Below are 21,853 nucleotides of genomic sequence, written 5' to 3' on the forward strand. Positions count from 1 at the left end.
GACTATTTATGGTCAACAGGTTAGGACCATAGCAGAATTTGTCTTAATTGCCTGTACAGAAAGCAGCTCACTGAGCTCTGTGTAACAGAATTGGTGCTGTCAGTGTCTCAATTTCAGTTTCCTTTGACCATTCTGGACCTGCTTTCCCACTGAAACAGATAGTTGCGTGTCAGCACCTCCAGCATGCATTGTGGAGGTATCCGTGAATGGAGGCTGTCAGTGTAGAGGCCCCTGTGTGTCTAGAGGACAAACTGTTCCTCTGTCACACTGAAGCAGATTGCGGGTGGTGATAATGGGTTGCTGAAGATGCACTCATTTTAGAAGTGGCCCTCTCTGCTTGTCATCAACCCCTTGCACTGCTGAACATTAGCAGATTGGGGCCAGAGGTTTGCTTATTCAATGGATGTAATCTCTATGAATATTGCCAAGCCTTAGCCCAAATGTTTTTTGTTTAGTTGAACAGCTCAAAATTACCCATTATGATGATGAAGAAAAGTAAAAGTATTATGAAAGGAAAAAAGCAATGTCTTTGCAATGATTCAGAATGTCTTTTGTGATGCTAATGTTAGTCAGATGAATACATACTATGTTTTGATGTGTGGTACTGTATTGCATTAAAATCAGTGACAGAGAGGTGAATAACAAATTTCATGAAATGGCCTGCTGTTTTCTTTTGAGCTGAAACTTAATAGTTATTTAGGTTTTCGGCTAGACGGCTCCCAAGCTCACTGATATATGTGCATTTTATATTGATTCATCACAAGCTTTTGGTCTTTGACCTTTTTCAGACATAAAGGGCAGATTAATTCAAAAACCACTGCTTGAGAATAAAAAAAACCTAAAAAATGGTTTCACGTTAGCTAAACAATGAACAAGTAGAAAACGGTGTGTTTTTGTAAGGCTGGTGAGAGATTTGATTCAGGTAAAATACATTTATTTAGGGCATCTAGTTTCTTAAGACATTTCATGTATGTATTTGTGTACAGTTTACAGTTTCTTCCCCCCATGAAACTCAAGTTTGCCCTCTCTATCTGAAGGTAACTTAGCCAAAGGCAAGTGGGAACACTCTTTGTAATACTGTGATCCGTGGATAATTAACAAAAGCAGCCCTGTTTATGGCGTGCCCGTCAGCCAACACTGAATGCTAATTTGATTCAAACCGAGAAGCTTTTGGGGCAAGGGCATCGTTGCTGGAAAACAAAATGGTTACCAACATGCAGTAAGGATTTCCCGAGGCCTTGGGTGTGTCTCACATTCTCATAATCTTGGTTTAATAGTCAAGTTTATCTATTTAGCCCAAAATCACAAGGTTGTCTCATAGGGCTTTACAATCTGTACAGCATATGACTTCAAAACTGATGTGATTTTTAAATGGCACATGAAGAGTTAAATTCATTAGGCATTCAATCCTGCCATTTGGTGAGAGTGGCATGTATTATCTTAAAGCTTGCTAGTGGCAGGATTAATTAAAACCAGATTAGCATTTATGTGGTCAGCTGGTCATGGTCATGTTGACAAAGTGACATATAAAGGGAATGTTACAGTTCTGTTGTTTATTTGCTACAGCTTTGTCTGATTTGAACATTTTTTCTTTCTCCATCACTAATGGCTGTTCTGAATAAGTATGCATTATATTGCACCTCATATATATATATATATATATATATATATATATATATATCTACACTATTATAAAGTGCTCTGTATCGGCTGAGCATTATGAAGACATCACATTATTACCAGGCACCCTAGATTTAGACTCGCTGTCATGTCTCAGTACTCTGTAGTTTGAGTAATTGTTTCCGTGCTTTCAGCTTCTGCTCTTAATACTTGAAATTTAAAAAGGGCTCTTGCCTGGTCTCCAATGACTATTATTCAGACTGAATTTCCTGAGTCTTAACAGCCACCCAAGTCCTCAGTCCTTCATTATGTAATCACACAGCATACTCTGAACAGTTAAAAAAGCTACAGGTTGTGTTTTGAATGACCATGGCTTATTGGTTTTAGTCACATTTTAAAAAAGATATTTCTGACTGCTATATTGTTATAACCATCCCAAGATTGTTCAGTGTTAGGGGCAGGGGACACAAAATATTAACGTTTTGTTAAGCTTTTCCATTATATTGTGTATTTTAACATTTTCTGCATTATATGAATCTATGTCTCCTGTTGTTGAGATTTTAATACAATACAGTATCATGAAAAAACTTCTGTTCTCTCTCATAACTTTCTGTTAATTTACATGTGCAAATTTGCTGATGCTTTTTTAGAGGTGAACCTTAGTAAATCCATTGGAATGCATACTCAGCCACACTGTATCTCCTGTTATTCGTGTTATCTTCCCTCAAATGCATATGCATAAATGATAGAGGTGTGTTTCACTGTACACATTACGGGGCCACCTCAGGTGATTTAGACAAAGCAAACTGCACTTCCGGGACAGTATGCCTGTTTCATTAAAACAAGCTCTAATCTGAGCATTGAATGTATCTGAAATGAGGCTGTGAAAAGGCTGCTTCCCCTCTTTTCACTGGACCCTGTTTCCCAACATTTTTTGTGTAGGTTTTTTGTGTGATAAATGTCAGTCCAATGTTTCAGTTAATCTGTTAATTTATCAGTCAGGTTACACAAATGTGTACCTGTGTGCATCACTTGGTGCTCTAAACAACGAGTGACTAGGCACTGCCAAGTTGAGGAAGGAAGGAAGAAACTGTTGGGCAGTAAATTACATTCTGTTAAACTTGGTGCACTCATGACTGTATGTGTGTGCCCATAGATAAACGTTTTGCCTTTGTTTTTTTTAATTTGTGTTTAACAAATGCCATCTTATGTGCATGGACTCCTGCCTATCTGCTTCTTGAACATTCTTTTAAAGTTTTCCAGTGCCATACATCTGCTGCCCTTTTATATGGAGTGGCGGCACTGAAGAGCACAAAAGGCTTAGTAAGTCTGCCTTTGTGTCTCTGTCTCATTATAGCATTACTTGTGTTCTGTCAGCATGTTGGTCCACCTGTTGTTCTCTGCCAGCCATTCCTCTCTCACCTGAGCAGGTCATCCTGCTGGGTTGGGTGTGGACCCATGTCTGTCTCTGTTTCACAGGAGACACTGCAGAGAGTTAAAAGGATCTTCAGCTGCAGGATGACATGGCAGTCTGTCAGACTGTCGTGGAGTAACTGTTGATTACCGTTAACAAGACAGACCAAAGTGTGTGTCTCTGGGTGTGTGCAGCTTGAACATACGTACTAACTTTGGTTCTGATGCCTAACTGTACCCATCCCTTTCTACTATTTATATGAGGCAATGCTTTTTGCTTTGTGCCTAACCCCACCTGGGGATCACAAAGGGATTGTAAAACCGCGCTTTTTTCTTTCTTTGTTTATGTCTACAGCATAACATTACTTTACCCCTCTATGCTTTACATCTTAATAACAGTTTTCTCTCATTACCATGGTTCACCTTTAAGCCAGCTTTTAGAGACATTGCTGCATTGTCTGCCCGCAAACAAAAATGACGTATCTACTCTAAGTGTGGCTGAATAACTTAACTCTGCTTTGAAGGGGCCTCTGTCATTAAGGCTCTGTTGTTTTATACATTCCTAAATTTGTGTCTAAAGGTAAACTGCATTTTATTTTTCCTCCTTTTTCCTTTTTTTGGCATGTGATGAGGGAATCAATTCAGCAAAGACTCATGCTGCACTCATCCTCTATGGCATTATCTGCCTGCCCACATGCATCCAACACAAGAGCCATAAACACACAAAAAAGGCCTTGAAGCGCAATACGTGTGCTTTACTCTGTACACCATTAATGTCATCATATGTCACTCTTTCAAGGAGAAGGAAGTAGCTACTACAGTTTTCCCATTCATTTTACACCCACACAACTATAATCAGTTTGTGAATGATAGAAATTGAGGTGTGTGCCCATGAGTGGTTATACCCGTACATATTTGTGCATTACTCTGAATGTTTTTGCCTCAGTTCCCCTAATCCTGGGGATTAAACATTTCCACTGTCTGTGCACTGATGCTCAGTTGGGGTGTCCTGTGATTTAGCTCTTTCTCCTACCTTTAGACCTTTTTATCTGTATGCTTCTCTTGTAGTAATTGCTTATGAAGAGACAGGGGAAGAGTGGCTCCAATTTCAACAGCCCACAATGTTTAATAGCACTCACCTGCTTTGAAATTGCTTTCTTTGTTTAAGACATTGTTACATCCTTTTATACACTGTGCTGTAAAGTAGACAAGGAAATGTATCTTTTAACTTTAGCTTTTAAGGAGGCAGAGAAAATGTTACTCTCTCTTGAAGTAGTCCCCTGGGTGTGGAAAGTGAAAAGCAGTGGTTGTCCCTCCCTCATTACCACCACTGAGGTGTCCTTGAGCAAGGCCCATAACCCCAACTGCTCCAGTGGAGCTTCTCAGTGGCCAGCAGATCAGACTGTTGTTATACTGGACAGCTTCCAGGTGTGAATGTGTAACTGTGTAAATGTGATAAGGGCGTTCCTGAGAAAGAGAGCATTGCTCTCAGTGAAACTCCCCCCTGAATAAATAAAGGTAGAAAAAAAATGAAGCACAAATGCCATGATATGGACAAGTTGCATTTTCTTTAACTTTCAGACATTTTCTCCTTGCCTAGTAAAATCTTTTTTTTTTTTTTACAAAATAAACCTGTAAAATGACTTTTAGATTTTATTTTATTTGTAAGGCTATTCTATTGTGCTCGAGTTGTCTAGGCTAAAATAGGGTCATTCTCGAGTTTGTGACCATCATTGCAACTTATCCCTAGGAACTGTGCCAGCACTTACTCTTCAGACACACTTGAAGCTGTGTCTCGTAACATCCTGACAGGAAGAATTTTTGTTACATTCACTGGACAGATGGTTGACAGCTCACTTCTAGAACCCGTCGAGGGGCTAACTGGTTGCCTTTCCACTTGAGGGGATAGCGAGAGAGGCGAGGGGATACAGAGAATATGGCAGAAAGAAGGATAGGTCTCGGGGGCAAAGCTCTGGCAGTGGAGGAGGACAGACTCTGACAGGAACTTTGTTACACTGTTCACACAGTCTCATCCCATTTGCTCCAGCAAACAAGATTGAAACTCATGGATAAATGATTTACTGCTGCTTTTTGCCACTGTTTACTGTCTGTTCCCTTGTGTTGGGTGTATCAGCAAATGTTCCGCCTCCATATAAACATAGTTCAATCTTTTCCTTATTCTGTTTCCTGTCACTCAAAAAGTGAAACTAAAAAGAAGGGGGTCAGCACTCTAGGAGATGTCTTAATTTGATTTCATAGGCTGAAAACCACAACACTTTCTACTTTTTTTTTTTTTACACCAGCCCAATGTGATGGTTGAAGAGTATCCCCTCCTACTCAGTGAGGCCAGTTCAGAGCAGACCCTTGATATTAGCCATGTGCTCTCTTTGTCTTTTCCTATTTGGATCAAGAAAGAGGTTGTTGTGGGAGCTCTGTAGGATGTGATTTGGTTTGTTAGCAGTTTTACTTCACTGCAGAGACTGAAGAGACAAAATTAAAAAAAATCTACACACAAAAAAACTCTGCCTTGACTCTGAACCTGACTGTTCAGGAATGCACCAACCTGAGATGCACATGTGTTATCAGACGTCTAGTTTACAGAACATGCTGTCGAGAAGAAAGGGAGGGAGAACAAAGATGCTGATTGAACAATGTGTAAAGCCTGTTTCACTTTCTATTCAGTTTGTTGGATATGCAGGCTATTTTCAGAAACAACTTTACCTTGGAAGAAAAGCTGGGAGAATGAGACCCGTGCTTACCACAAGCCAGAGATTAAAAAAACCGACAGAAACAAACAGAAACTGAATAATAAGTATGGCAAAAGAATATAAATTATGTGTTTCTCATAGATTGTGGAATCAGATGGGTTATCTGTTTGGTATCCTTTTTAACCAAAAGACCTGTTGTCTCATCTCAGGTTGTGAGTAACTGTAATAAAATAAATTAATTTCCTGTTAAAGCCAATGATTGTAAATGCAAAAAATCACAGCTGTCTGGTTTGCTCTTTACAGTGCGTGTCATGACAGACATCTTGTGATATTCCTAACAAGGTAGCTTATTGAAAGATTTTTTCCCCTGCAAAGTTGACTTGTTTTCATTAATAGGTAGTTGACCTTCGTCCAGAATTTAAATTTAATATCCTTAAAAGGTAATGCTAAGGATGAGTGGGGAAAACACTAACTGCACACAGAGATCTAGACCTGACTGTCGTTGTCGTCTTCTGAGGTCCTCATCATTTTGATTTGAAAGGCTTGTTGAATGAGCCTGTCTAGATGAAGGGGTGGATTTTGCCATGGGTCACTGCTGCAAATACAAATTTGCCAGAGGTGCTGATGGCTGCTGTCATGTTTTTAGAGAACAGTGAGGGCCTTCATATGTGTCTGCTCCTTATCACTTCTAATTTCCAAGGGCTGCATTTCTTCAAGATGTTCAGGACTAGCCGTATCAAAGCCGTATTAAAGCTGACACACACACATTCACACCCATTCCAGTCTCCTTGTGGTCAGGCACAGCTGCGGACGAAAAATCTAAACACTCACATTCTCTCAAACATACACACAGTCATGCACATGCCTCTTTTCAACTGCACCCAAACTGTTGAGAGCCTTTCAAACTGCATGTCATGTCAGTCACACCCTCAGTTATTTGAAAATGCCCACTGATGGCGGAAAGGACTGTTTATTTCTTTTTAAACAATTGACCACACACACACACACACACACAGCCTAGTTTTATGTATTCAGCTTTCACTGATATGTTTTCCCACAGTATGTGAGACTGAATAGAAAGCAGTCAAGTGTGTACACAGTTCATGGTAATCAGGAAGTGTAGTGAAATGCCCTCATTAGTAAGAACGTTAACTTATCAGGCTCATACTAGAGATATGGCTGTCCAGCAGTCCATCAAGGGAATTTGTCTTGTTTGCACAGTTGATATGTTTACAGTGGAATGAAAATGAATGTGTCAGCAAGCATGGTCCAATGTCTAGCTCAGTGGCAAATGATAACCACTTTCTACAAATGAAGATTAATATTCGAAAACTCAAGCAATTTTACAAAAAGATTTGGCCACAAGTCCAAAGATTCTATCTTCTGTAACATTCTTATGGTGTGACGCATATTTTGACTAAAGTGGCACATTTATGAATCAAGGTCTGGGGTCATAAGTGGTAGGTGTTCTTTCTGTGACTTTAAATAAACACACCCTGTAATGATATCTCTTTGTGAGAGAGGGTCTCTTGATCCTGAAGATTTGCTGTCATCCCCACTGCCATCCACCAAGAGTTTGGCTTGTAATCCGAGTCCTCCCTCACACTAGGAGGCACTGTGGCCTGGTCACGACGCAGCATTAATGATGAAAATAGTGATATGATCTGACACACAGGACATATATTCCCCCAGACCCCCTGCCCCAATAGCTTAAGATGGTCTTCTTCAAAGAACATAAATAGACAACACTCATTTATCTTTAGTTATTTTCTTTATGTTGTTTATGGAGGCAAAGCAGCAGCTGTCAAAGCCTCCTTTGATCAGATGAGTCAGAAGAAAAGCAGCATGTAAGAATGATCCTTGTTTAGCATTTTCTGTTTTTCAAGCTTCATCCTCTTTTTGTTCAACGGCTCCTTCCCTCTCTTCGTGGATCAGACAGTGAGTGTATTGCATGCCTCTGCCCTGCAGTAAGCTTTCCCAGATCCTGCCCATATCTTCACAGGCAAAGGGACTGATTAGGGCAGAGGTAATGTGGCTCTGCTCAGCATTAATTGGCTGATTAACATACGGACAGTTTAGCACTTCACTGTCCCACACTCAGGCCATTAATCAAGACAGAGGCTGTGCCAGCTGAACTGCTGCCAACAGCTCAACACAGACCACTTTAAAGAGAGGGAGAAGCAGTGTGGGTTCAGCACACAATTCAAGGGGAGATGGGATCCACTCTTTGGCCAGACAGAGTACTGCAGTCTCTACAGTGGTGCCTAGGGAAAACGAAAGGAGAATTTAGTATATAGCAGCAAGATAGTGCAGTTCTGGTATTTAGAAGGCCAAGAAGTACAAATAGTTTCAACTTGGCTAGTTACATGCTTTTGAAGGTATGAAGCAAAATGTCTATTGATTCTGTACACATGCATGAGTCACTGTGCAGATATGGAAACGTGGACTACTCGATTGTGAAAAGATGTTTGGATCATAGGTCATGGGATTTTTGTTTTCCCTGTTTTTCTTGATGTCTTCTCTCATGAATTAAACAGTGCAAACAATTTGAGCTTTTCATGTCTAATCACACTAGCTGATCCCCTATCATTTCATCCCCATCAAAGGATCGCAGAGGGCGAGGAAGCCCACAAACATCTGCCAGCTGTCCATATGCAGCATTCCAGACGCAGACACATGTCTCCTGTTTTTATCTTTCACCTCCACTGCAGATAGTGTGAAGTAAATATTGCTATTTTCTCAGTGACAGAAATGAAGTGATGGACATGTACTATTTTTAACACTTTAGTGCCAAAATTCAGTTTCTATTTCTGTACGATGTTCTAAAGGTATTTTGTGTTCCGACTTTTTACAACCAAACCATGTGCAACCTATGGATGAAAAACTCTTTTTCATCATCATTTGGTCTTGCCTGCATAATTTCATCTTTGTATTTTTAGCATAAAAGGGAAGCTTTCAATAATGTTTTTAGAAGGCTATTGGTGGCATGAGTTATTGGTTGCACAGGCTAACATGCAATGAGTTGTGCTGATGCTCATGATGCTTTTTATGTCATGTGACAATTAAAATCCATTCTGTACATGCACCAACCTGAATCTATATTATGGCACACATCTCTACCCGTTATGTCATTTATACTAGTTATAACACACACATACCCCCCCATCCCTAATTACAGTGCACACTGTTTGCTCTGTGTCTGCATTCAGTTTCCCCCCTCTCTCTACACTTTAAGTTATCTTATGTTCCCTCCTTTTTAAGTGTCATATTCCTGCTTCCTCATCCCTTCTCTTACTTGCCTTTTTGCCATTATATCTTGTATATTTTCTGACTTTTTTCCTATTTCTTAACACCACTGCTCTCCACACAGACATGCACACATGCACACAAGTTCTTGGTAACAGTTTAATAAGTACTTTTGAAGTGTTAAACAGGTTCTTCAAGGGAGCAGTGTAAAATGCAGCATTGCTCACATAGCTCCAAGACTATTCATTTGACTCAGGAGACATCAATAGCATTTCTGTGACAGAACAGCAGCCCCACTTCTACTGCAGAAACACCTTGAAATAACCTTAATCTGCCATACCATACCAGCTTTTGTGTTGGGTTGCTTGCCTTGTCTGTTTTGTTCCATTTCTTTTCTTTCATTTGACTTCAAAATGTTGTGAATGTCTGCCAGAACTATTGAATTGACTTCTGAGGAAAGCTTAATCTATGTAAATCTTTGGCTGCTTGTTTGTCAAGTGGTTGATCAGAGACAGTTCACAGTGGGTGTTGAAGGGGGCTTTGAGAGCTCTCGTGCTTTTTTTAAGTAGACTTGGCTCGCATGAATCTGAGCACCACCCAGCCCTGTGGATGTTTGCATCTGCCATTCAACTCCAGTGTGCAAACAGGTGACATTCTGACAAGTGATGACTTGGTCTTATTGTTGGGTTTAGCCCGTGCACCTGGGTTTCCCTCGGCAGAGTGAGAGAGACGAGCTGTTTAGGCCAGCTGATGTTTCTGAGTGAGCCAAAGCCATACAGCTGCTCAGCTGTGGTGTGTGTGTGTGTGTGTGTGTGTGTGTGTGTGTGTGTGTGTGTGTGTTCTTGTGCCTGTGTTTAGGCACACTCTTGACTCTTGAGTAAACACAGTAAATGAAGAGTGTGTAGTTACTGTATCACTCCTTTCTGACCTTCTCTGCACTTCCTATTGTTGTTTGTTGGCAGATAGGAGGTGCGGGGTTGGTTGGGCAACCCTACTCCCATGGGGAGCACAAGGAGTGGCTGGTGCACAAAGTATCAGGTTGTTAATTTTTCAGTCTTGTTCATTCTTCTTAATTAAGTGGTTATACAGTCCAACTTCACGATATCCACTGAGTAAAATTAAACATTTTATGCACTTTGTTAAAACTATGCAGCTTAAACTCCTACTGCTTCAGTGTCGCCATAAATTATATCATAATACAAAGCCAAGTTGTCTTCTGCAGGTTCTACACAAGAATAGGAAATGCCTGCCTGCAGCCTGTTATCAATTGAGCCCTGGTGGTTGGCAGTGGATCACGTTCTGTCTTTGATAGCTCGGAGGATCTGGCCCCCTCTCCTTTGCTTCTCACTTTAGTCTCGCCTGTTTTCCATCCTCATCTGGTAGATAATTGTCCATACAGTTATGGGTTTTATGTGTATGTGTTTGTGTTCATAATTGAAAGCAGCAGCCAGACTCTCCATAACTTCCAGTTCAGTCCCCCAGCTGCCTCTCTGTACAGTAGGTTTCTCAAGCTGATCCATAGGGTTGAGGCTGTTATTGATCCAGGCAGTTTTTAATGGAACTGTATATTTTATCTGAAGCCCAATCCAGCTTGATGAAGCTATGCCCACTATCAAAAATGCATTCTCACTATTAAAATACATTATTTTTTATCAAGATTGTGATATACATTTGATAACAACAATAATAATAATAATAGCACTGTAATCACTGAAATTAAGAGACGGTGTTGCGTTTTCATTTTATTTCATTTTATTTATTTATTAATCCATTTTTTACATGCATTTAAAGATTGTAAATAAAATATTTATTGGTCTATGAATAGTAACAGGAACACTTATATTATTATATTTACCTTAATCAATATTCACATTATTGTAGCATGAGTATTTTGGGGGTAGGCCTAAATTTTATGACAATTTGATTAAAGCCTTACTAGCATTTAGTAATAATAAATATACACTGGTCAGAAGTGCCGTACTGGAGGTTGAGCTTGTTGCTAAAAGCTATAACCACCAAATGTAATGCCAGTTAATTACACAGTCAAGTTACCTCGACTCAAAGCAGGTCAAGACCTGTCGGTTTTAAACTGATGCACTCTGAACCAAACCCTTAGACCTACCTGCAACAACACATGAGCATGCACACAAAACACAAATGGCCCAATTATTTTAATACCGTCACTGTAACACATGGCAGTGTTGGGCGGAAATAATGACATGGGCTGAGAGGGCCACTGATGCGAACCAGATGAGGCACTCTGACTTAAAAGGCAGAGAGGGAGAACCGAGAGCAGAACTGGACAAACTGTGAAATGACAACACAGCACACGCAGTGGGGTGGACTGAGTGACTTTGACATTCACGTCAAATCATCCGCATATACACACGACAGGTTCATCCAAACAATGGCAATACTGCAGATCTTGTGTTTTGAAATACTTTTCTCACTCTGGAAAGTTCTTCTTTGTTTCTTCTCTTATTTACTCTACAGGTGCCTTATATGCCTTTGGGGGTACAATGCACAGAGCACCGTTATTCACAGTGTCTGGGGTTTTTTTTTCTTTTCTTTTTTTTTTTACATGTGGGATGATGTTATTGGAAACTAAGTGGATCTTTTTTATGTGAGCAGTGTTGCAGCGAGCTTGGCCCTGGGCCTGCCTGAGGCCTGGTTCAGCAATGCTGTGCTCTGGCCTGGCCACAAAGTGCATTTCTCTCTCATGCAGCCCTTGACCTCCTGACGCATTTCCTGACCCAGGAAATAGAATTAACACCTCAGCCTGGGCCTTGGGGTCCCACAGCCGCATACACAGCTGTCCATTAGCCTGGCCCAGTCCAGTCAGACCCAGCTAGCTAGTGCTCCACTACAACTGAACCAAAGACTCAAAAGGGAAGCAGGAGATTTTCTTTGGCGCGTTATTCCACCGCTAATTTTAATGTCTTTTGGGTGCTTGAAGGATTTTAGTGCCACAGCAATTTCAGCAGTAACTGGAGCCAGATATGGAGATATATTTAACTACTTTTCTAACTGTTGTAGGCACGACCACCAAAGGCTCTGTTTCTCTTATTACTAATGCTAATTTTTGTCTTCAAAATAGTACAAAATAGTAGCATAACTGCAATTTGAGAAAAGGGTAGCTGTACTGGGTCACTATGATCCATTTCTAGCCAGAAATCCTGACGAGGCTCACTAATAGCTCATGCAAACCAGGGTAACACTAAATGCAAAGACTGACAACCTAACGGGTAAAATGGAGTTTCAGGGTTTGCATTTCAGGAGTAATTTTATTAGTATTGTTGACCCTCTGCTCTGAGAAGTTTGGTGTTCCTCCTCGTCTAAGAAAGCCAAATTATTATCAGACATGTTTGATCTTTTTGTTGGTGCTTTGTATTTGCATATTGACTTCAAGTCCCAGTCAAATATTGTGAGATATCTTGCAAGGTTTTAGGCAAGGCTCACACATTTGGAAAGTGCAGAACGGTTGTTTTCTACTGTTTACCCTGCTCTTCTATGACCGCTTGAATGTTTAGGTAACTAAGTTTGAAATAGAATCATCCTGTTTCTTTAACCTAATGGGTAAATCCCTCGTGTTTTACATTTGGATCCGACCTTCAAGGTGCAGCACCACCACCAGTGGCCTGCACCGTGAAGAATTAATTTTCTTCAAAATAAAAAAATCTATATGAAATTAAATGCAATGCCTTCCACCAGGAGTTTTTTTTTTAATAATATGGTGGCTTTCCGATGTCATGAATGCAGTAAATCTGGGAACTGGGGTTTAAGAAGAGGAAAGCGGACTATCTATTTACAGTATTAGATATTTTATGTGAACCATATATCCGAAGAGATGGATCTTGATATTCTGTAGTCTAAGTGCTTTATCTGTTTTCTGCATTAGTCAAAGGCTCTTATGCAGGCGAGCAAATACACACATTTATGTGCATTTGCTTGCTTACACACACACACACACACACACACACACACACACACACACACACACAGACAGACACACACAGATTAGCCAGTTCCTGCGTTTAAGCACCCCATGTGTTTGCATTTTAGTCACACATTGCCAATCTCATGGGAGCACTTTGAAGCATACTCCTCCAGAGCAGATCATAAAACAGGAGTATAAGTAGTTTTTCACATAGTTGTATCCCAGAACACCCCCCACCAACACCACCACCTCCCACCCAACAGCTCACAGCCTCCACCTTCCACCTCCAGTCTATTTACTCTCCAAGTCCAGGGTGAGCATTTGGTTCAGAGATTTGCTATGACCATGCCTTAAGTGGCTCCCATTGCATTGTTTCTCTCCAGAAAGACTCACAGAGGCTGCCATGGTGGAAGTCATGTGATCCTTAAAAATGTATTTATTGATTTACATTTCTGTGAACATTAACACGACCAACATCGGAAAGCATGCAGGCAGAGATAAATACAAAATATATCATAGTAGCTGTTTCTTTCCATACACATCTTTAGTTTGTTTGTATCTGCAAAATGATTGCACAATAAACTTTGTTTGTCTGCTGTACTGTATCTCAGCCCTACCTCAACATTACTGAGAATTTTAATTTTCTAAACCACATCTGTGCATTTTGAGCTGCAGTGTAGGAGGTGTGTAAGAACCACATGTTAGAAAAAAACAGAACTGCATCTACAGTGTTGCCTAAATTCTGCTTTAACACCCAAAGTGATGAAGTTTCACTGCTGCCTGCAGTAGATCATGATATAGTGGGTGTGTGTGCAGGGAAAAAGATGGACGTGTTTGTGTGTGTCTCCTGCATTAACCCGCTTGTTGTTCTGTCTTCACAGTACTTTGAGGTGCCCTTCGACTCAAACATGAACCGCACAAAGAACCGTCCACTCGTCAGAGGACAAATCAGGTACAGTTTTCTGTCTTTGTGCTATTTAACAGCATTTATCTCTTGATCTTCTGTATGAAAGATTTGGCATAGCAACCCCATCTGCACTTTTTATTACTTTTAAAAAGACTGTGAAGAATGACTCAAGGATGGGAGAGAGATGCAACAGCATAGTATGAGGTGGAGTTTAGTTCAGTATAGAAGCAGCCCAGCAACACTGCATGACAGCTACTGAGCCTCCCAAGTCGCATTCATGCTGGACGAATGACAAGGTCTGCCACTGTTCTCTTGCTCACTGACCTTATCCTGACCTAGTCTTGTGTTTAAATTTTTCCAGGGGTGAAACATGACCTAACAGCTTGTGATGTCAAAGCATATGTGTATTTGCAGTCAATATTATAATGAAGACCACACCGTAAATAAAACAGTAGCACTGAGTACACATCCCATATTGATTTACACCCTTCTGTACCACTTTTAGTTATTGAGTTATTATGGCGCTGAAGCAGACCAGTAGCTGTATATGTAGAGTAGCAGCAGCTAGAGACCGTAGGTGCCAATAACAGAAATGCATGCCAGCAATGACTATCTTCTGCTTTACACCTATCTGGTGTAAGCTTGTTACCACGTTGGGAAGGAGGAGGGACAAGGTTGTAGTTTATCTGACCACCTTAGTTTGCTACCTCTACTATTTAGATGTCAAATGACCTCTGCATTGGTGCTCAGTGAACTGCGTGCATCGCCATGCTCCTACAAATCTGACTTAGTGATTGGATATGCTCGTCTCTACCTGCCCCTTTGGGAGACTGCCAACCTTTAGCACTGATGCGTGAACCAAAAAAAACAGAAACCCAACCACATGTCCTCTTCACCCATTGTCCTTGCCAGGAAACAGCCTGCTTTGCATTTCACTCTTACAGGAAAAGCTCCCTGTCTCTCCTTTCGTTTTTATTCAGGAAGAACAAAAGCAAACAACCTGTTGACATAAGGGGATGAAACGCTTTCCAACAGTCCAATCCACATGCACCCAGCAAGAGGGAGCTAAATACCTCTGTTGGCTTCTAATATATACCAGCAACATAGTCACTTTATGACTGAATAGCCTGTTAGTTCCATAACTGGACCTTGACCCAGAGCTATCTCATCCCAGTTTCAGGAATTCTCCATTGACACACTGTTTAAAAGTGGACTCTCGTGCTGTTCCGCTCATGATTGAAGATGTTCTCTCGCTGTCTAAACACAGCCTCTTCTCTCTGGCTTTTAGCCTGTCCCTGACAAGAGAAGGTGTGTCTGTCTGTCTCTGAGACACATAGAAACACTAGATATCTTGCTCTTTGTCTCTCCCTTCTTCGCTCTCACACATACAATCTTATGTAGAGACAGTGAGCAGATGAGAGTCTGGACTGTCCTGTCAAACAAGCCATCAGAAGACCACCTTTTACACATTCCCCATGTTGTCCTCAGGACAAGGCTTTGTATAAGCCCAATGACGCTCCTCCGCTACATCTGTCTTACTGTGGGAGTCTGTCTACCCAATATGATGTCAGCATCGGAAATAGTTTGTCATCTCATGTCGGGACTACAATAGTGTATCGTCTTTCCCACCTTTTATTGTTCTTCTGTGAAATGTGGATGACAGTCCCCCATCCTTTTGTTGTGGTTTTGTAGAGTTTGAGGCTTCCACATGTGAGGATGCTGAATAGCTTTCAGCTTGGTCAGTGGATCAGTTTGGGACACACATTGCAGTTGTTGAGTCGAAGTATGATTTTTGGCGTCACGACTGTTTACCATGTTGACCCAAGTCTGTTACCGTCTGAGGCAGTTGGTGTTGACAGTTGGGAGATAAAATCATACAGTGTGTGGTGTTGAAGGATTCTAATCATTTGCCGTCTAATCAAGTCTCTGCTTGTCATTCTCAGGTTATTTTAATAGTTGAAAAAAATATTAACTCAAGGTCCGTTTATTACCTTTTTCCAGAACTTTCAACTGTATCTGACAGTGGAAATTTGTCAATAATTCAATTTCGGAATCAAGTATAAGGAGGTTTAATTTTTACGACTGGAATTGGGAACTTCAAAAACACGAAGTAGGAGAAATAATACTTTTTTAAATCCGAAAATGGCAAGCAAACTGAAATAGTGCAGTGTGCTGTGAATGAGAATTATCTCATAATCCATTTCATCCAGCTCTTAGTGCAGAGCCGCAGCTCAGCTAAAGTTCACCTCATTCTTATGAATTTCACTTGCCTCCTGCTCTCTCTGAGTAGTTTACCATCATATCCAAATGTAGCATTTTGCTTGGTTTCTTTGCTTTTTCCACACAAATTGCAACATAAATTAGAAAGGCAAACTGTTTTTCAGGTTGTTTTCATTATTTCTGTTCAAAATGTGCTCTTGCGTTCTGGTTGTCTTTACAAAAAAAAATCGGTGCATGTTTGTGGAAATAGTCCTTATGTTTGCCATATCTAGTCTTTTGAAGGTTTTAATAATCATAGTCTGTTCCCAGTTTTACACCAGTCCCTGAAGCCACTGTGTTTTAGGCAAGGCTCACACATTTAGAAAGTTCAGAACTGTTGTTTTCCACTGTTTACTTTGCTCTTCTATGACCACTTGAATATTTAGGTAACTAAGTTTGAAATAGAATCATCCTGTTTCTTTAACCTAATGGGTAAATCCCTCGTGTTTTACATTTGGATCCCTGGCTTTGGTTGTGGTCTAACCAGACGGCCACATCTTTGGCTTTCTGCATTGACTTTACTCACCTGACGTTAGTACTGCGGCTGTGTCAGACTGTAAGCAGAGGACAGTAAGCCCACCTCAGGCCATGTGACGCACTCCCTCCCCTGACCCCCACAGAGCCAGCCCACAGCCAGACTGTCAGCAGCCCATAGCCAGCCTGCACGGCCCCACCTCAGCCCACATAAAACAGACATAACACCACTAATCACATTAATGTACCAATCTCCCTGCTCGGCCACACCACCAAAATAAAAGCCCTGTTTGCTTTTTGAAGAAAAGGCCTGCGTTTGGTCAAGATTTTAATCTACCCTCTCTTTAATTTATGGAGCATTTACTGGTGAATTTGAACCAGACCTTGCCATCACTGCTTTCAATAAAAGATGAGGGGAGGAGGAGGAGGAGGAAGTCTTCATCCGGCTAAAAGCCTGAGCCACAGTGGTTTTCTGCAGCTAGTTTTGATCTCTGGCGTGTGCACATGCTCTTCATCTTGCAGAGCCACTTTTATTCCTGACAAACTCTTATCAGATGAGCTTCCTCTAAGCCTCCTGTTTTGAGACTCAGCCATGCGCGGCTGCGGCTGTCAGTGTGTGGCCCCCATGGGTCTGCGTGCGTGTGTGTGTGTGTGTGGGGGGTGTGTGTGCGTGTGTGTTGAACATGTGGAGGTATCATTGTCTTATCTGGTGTCTGCACAAGCCCACAAAACTTTATCATCCCATAGTTCCCATGGCGGTGATGGCTTTTGTCTGAGCCTGAATCTGTGTATTGTAACTTGCCTTTTATCAAAAGAACATCTGAAACTCATCTTTTAAACTTGCCTTTGTGTATTTTTTCTTTCTCTTTCTGATTTAGCTGATTCTCACAATCTCTCCCTCTTTACCCTTTCTGTCCCGTCCTTATATCAGTCCCCTCCATGCAGTGTCCTTTGCTCTGGCCTGTGGAGTTCCCGGTATCGCTCTGCTCACGCTGGCGGTAAACCCCTTGACGGGCTTCTTGGGAGCCCTCAACATCTTTCTCTACACCTGTTGCTACACACCACTCAAGAGGCTCAGCATCACCAACACCTGGGTGGGAGCAGTGGTGGGTGCGATACCTCCTGTCATGGGCTGGACGGCTGCCACAGGTTCTCTGGATCTAGGTACGATTCACCAGCTGTGCTATGGGGTTTTAGTGGAGTCACATGTGTATGTACATTTGTGTAGATACAAGTGTTGAAATGTTAAGTCGGTTGAGAGAAAATTATTCCGTTGAAAGGCATCTTTAACTTAATTTAAGTCATTTATCAAGCACAGTTTCCTCATCCAAATCAAGGGTCTAAGGACATAGGGCGTCGTATGCTCTACAGATTGTAAAGCTCCTTGAGGCAAATTTATGATATTGGGGCTGTATAAATAAAATTGACTATACTTGACAATCCAGTGTCAAATATATATATATTTTCTAGCTGTAATTTAGGGTCTCTTATCTTTAACACAATTCACATCTTAACAGTCTGTGTCAGAGTTCATTAGATCAGATGTTCAGTCTAAGGCCTTGGTTAATCTAGAGCTAAAACTATTAAAATTATTATTAATAAAAACAATTAATCAATTAGCCAATCGATAGAAAATTAATCTGCAAACATTTGATGACTGATTCATCATTTAAGTTATTTTTTAACCAAAAATGCCTAAAATTCACAGATTCAAGCTTCTCAAATGTGAATATTTTCTTGTTGTCTTCTATGATAGTAAATTCAATATCTTTGGGTTTTGGACTGTTGGACAAAACAAGTCACTTGAAATCATTTTATAGACTAAATGATTAATCATTTAAAATAATGGCAGATCAGTCGATCAATTTAAAATAATTGTTAGTTGCAGCCCTAGTTAAATCACAGTGCTCCGTCCCTCATTAATACTTGTTGCGGGCTGGGTGTTGTTCTTCACTGCGTTCATCAGGACCTCTCTGATCAGGCCTGATCTCACACTACATAAAGCTTTATTTACATATGGCCCAGAATCCCTGCAGCGCTGTTAGTGCTTTTGTTCCTTGTTCCTGTGGAGTTTGAATGCACTTATTGTAAGTCGCTTTGGACAAAAGCATCTGCCAAATGGATGTAATCTTAAGTTAGTGAAGAGACAGAGACTGAGGGGCTTATTCAGCTTGTTTGGGGAACACATTAAGTGTTCTGTTATGGCAACTGTATGAGATGTGTTTCATCATGTTGCTTCTGTATCCCTGAGAAGTGCTCACACAAGTTTATATTTATGCTGCAAATATTTGGTTTGCTCTTTCAGCATAATGTTTAATGAATTTATTGGCTTTTCATCTGTAAAATGAAAGCAGTTCTCTTCCATTCAGTTTCCGTTGATTTTAAGAGAGGGCCACTGATTGATTCCATGGTAACTAATCCTATTCATGAAATCTTTAAAAAACAATCTAGCCTATACTGTGGCTCAGCCCCTGAGATGAACTTTCCCTTTGAATGAACTGAGTATTGTCAAATGATTAAGCCTAATGAATACAGTAAATACATCTATATAGCCAGTGTTCTCTAAATGTTCCCTCAAAGCAAAGGACATTATTTAACAGGTGCAGTATCATACCAAAGCCTCACCACAGTTTTCATGAGATTTTACATGTTTACTAATAGCAAGACAAAAGAAAACCTGTTTGCGGCTCTCTGTTGTGGAATTTTCTGTTGTTTGTTGTGCTGACTCACTCTGATTAGTACTTGCAGTGAACATGACAGTCCACAGGTCTGGTTGTCGCCTTCCCACAGAATGTGAAACACAAGCCACTGTCAGTCTTTGACTCATTTAAACTATCAAATGTAACACTACACTAATTATTACTAAACAGTATAATGCTTCTGAGAACAGCCTTCCCTCAGCAAAAAGGAACCAGTAAAGATAACCAAAAGCATTTTGTGCTAGTTAAGATTGAGACAATAATTGATATAACTTTATATCTTGGCTGAAAAACATTCACAGTTGGAAGAGTTAGTATCGACTGACTCAGTAGCTGTGACATAAGAAAAGCACAGTGGTCTGAATATGAGATTATACATGAAGACATCAGATGCAACACTGCTGCCTTGCTGTTTTTATTGTAGTGTACTATATTTTGTTGAAGCAGTAGTTTCTGTTTTAAAATGGGCCACATGCTTTTGGTTTCTTCTGGATGAAATACACTTGGGGAAACTAGTTTTTGGAAAGACCCAAATACAGTAAATACTTTATATTTTAGAATAAAAAATAAAGTACTGACTTTCATTACCATTTAAGAGTAAGATTAAAGAAAGTTCTATCCAAAAATTCACAACATAAAACTTTTATTTTAGCGCTTGGCCTATATTTGGCATGCTGAGTGTGAATTAAAGCTTGAGTCCCTCACACTTAATCATTAATCCCCTCCCTCCTCATTCTTTAATCTCTCCCTCTGTCTCACCCCCCAGGTGCCTTGTTGCTGGGTTGTTTCCTGTACAGCTGGCAGTTCCCCCACTTCAACGCCCTCAGCTGGAACTTGAGGGAAGACTACTCCCGTGGCGGCTACCGCATGATGTCTGTCACCCACCCTGGCATGTGCAAGCGGGTGGCCCTGCGCCACAGCGTGGGCCTGATCGGCCTGTCAACCTTAGCGCCCGTGCTGGACGTTACCACCTGGACCTTCCCTGTGATCTCCCTACCCATCAACCTGTACATCAGCTACCTGGCCTTCCGCTTCTACCGTAAGGGAGACCGCAGCAACGCCCGCAAGCTGTTCTTCTGCAGCCTCTGGCACCTGCCCATGCTGCTGCTGCTGGCGCTCACTTGCAAGAAGCCTCGCAGAGATCAGGAGGATGCAGCTCTACCTCCTGCTTCTTTACCCGTCACACTGCAAAGTTAACTAGATTCATGCCCCAACACTTCTAAGACCTCTGCGACCCCTATTTTAACTGAGATACTCCCTCAATGTCTCCTTAACAACTTGTGTTTGGAGGGGGCTGGATGGTGGACACATTATTATAACTGTGTTTAATTTAAGCCAGTGGTGCTCACTGCAGATCAGGAAATGAGCTGGAAATGATTTGGATCAAAATAGCTGATTTACAGAAAACACACTGAATTATTATTACATCAGGTTGTAATCATTTCAATGTGTGTGTACTGTATATATTCTGTATTTATTTATATAGGGGCCCACCAGTTCCTCTCCATGTTGTACATGACTGATGTTAAATGATCTTGTACTGTATAAATTGCTCCTATGGATCCACACAGGCATCACTGTCTGCAGATTACTCACTGTACAAATGCAAAATAGAAGAAGAGTATGTAATGGACATGAAGACATCATTGTATCAAACAATTTATGTTTAATTTTCAGTGCACTTTGTCTGTTGGTTGTTGCTCTCACCTGAGCCCCTTACTTGACAGTTAGTAAGCCTCATTGCATTTTGCCACTCAGCAAACACACTGATGGGTCTTCATTCATTTACATAATGCTTTTATTCAACACGGTTCGCTTGCACCACAACACAGGGAATCGTTAACCCCTGTAAGAAACACAAGGGCAAATGTTCTCTAACAATAAACATGTCATGATTGTAACTCTGTCTTTTGTGTCATCATTTACTCATTCACTGTTTCCACTTAAAACTCAATTTAAAAGTTATAAGTTGTGCGTGAATGGTTGTGCACCTGAAGTAGAGTCCTCACCCTTTATCAATCACACACACAAACCACTACCACACCTCGTTAGGTGGTGGTGCTGACTCAACGTCCACATAATATATGGATTTAAGTTTCAATTATAGCCTTAGTGGATATGCTCGCTTTAAGCACAATCACCATCCCTCCAATAAGCTCTCTTTAGCAGGCCACCTCTGCACCTGTCAGTCAACATGTGCTCCCCTTCCGCCCTGTACCCCTAGTTTTGGTATTTGGTTACATTTCCATCACCGCAGTCCAAGAAACAAGCGCCCCCTTCCCCTCACTGCCATCCTCCCTCCATAAAAGGGGACTGTGGGATTTAGCCAAGGCCGAGAGACCTGAAACGGCTCAACGTCCTCGTAAAGTGTCTGACCGGATACAGAGTTTCATATCAGAGGGTGAAAGGGGAGCAATCGAGCCAGCTGTTACAGTTGGGAGAAAAGTGGGGAAAAAACACATACACCCAACCTGTGTGGAGATTGAATGTCGTAGCCAACCTCCAGGGCTCAGTGTGATGGCCTGTCATGGTTTACAACATCCGCTCCTTTAGATGTGGAGTGGTGACTCTGGTGCTGTCTAGTCCTGTC

General features: G+C 41.1%; 1 protein-coding gene across 1 annotated transcript in view; it reads left to right on the forward strand.

Annotated features, from left to right (window-relative positions):
* LOC122867689 (protoheme IX farnesyltransferase, mitochondrial) overlaps positions 1-21,164 on the forward strand; it is a 37,708-nt gene extending 16,544 nt beyond the window's left edge. The window contains exons 5-7 of the mRNA XM_044178806.1: positions 13,806-13,876; positions 17,496-17,728; positions 20,030-21,164. Of these exons, the coding sequence (XP_044034741.1) occupies positions 13,806-13,876; positions 17,496-17,728; positions 20,030-20,460 (735 nt within the window). The 3' untranslated portion in view covers positions 20,461-21,164. The remainder of the gene's footprint in view (positions 1-13,805; positions 13,877-17,495; positions 17,729-20,029) is intronic.
* The last annotated feature ends 689 nt before the right edge of the window (positions 21,165-21,853 follow it).

The sequence above is a fragment of the Siniperca chuatsi genome, linkage group LG20 (genome assembly GCF_020085105.1).
Source record: "Siniperca chuatsi isolate FFG_IHB_CAS linkage group LG20, ASM2008510v1, whole genome shotgun sequence".
NCBI lineage: Eukaryota > Metazoa > Chordata > Actinopteri > Centrarchiformes > Sinipercidae > Siniperca > Siniperca chuatsi.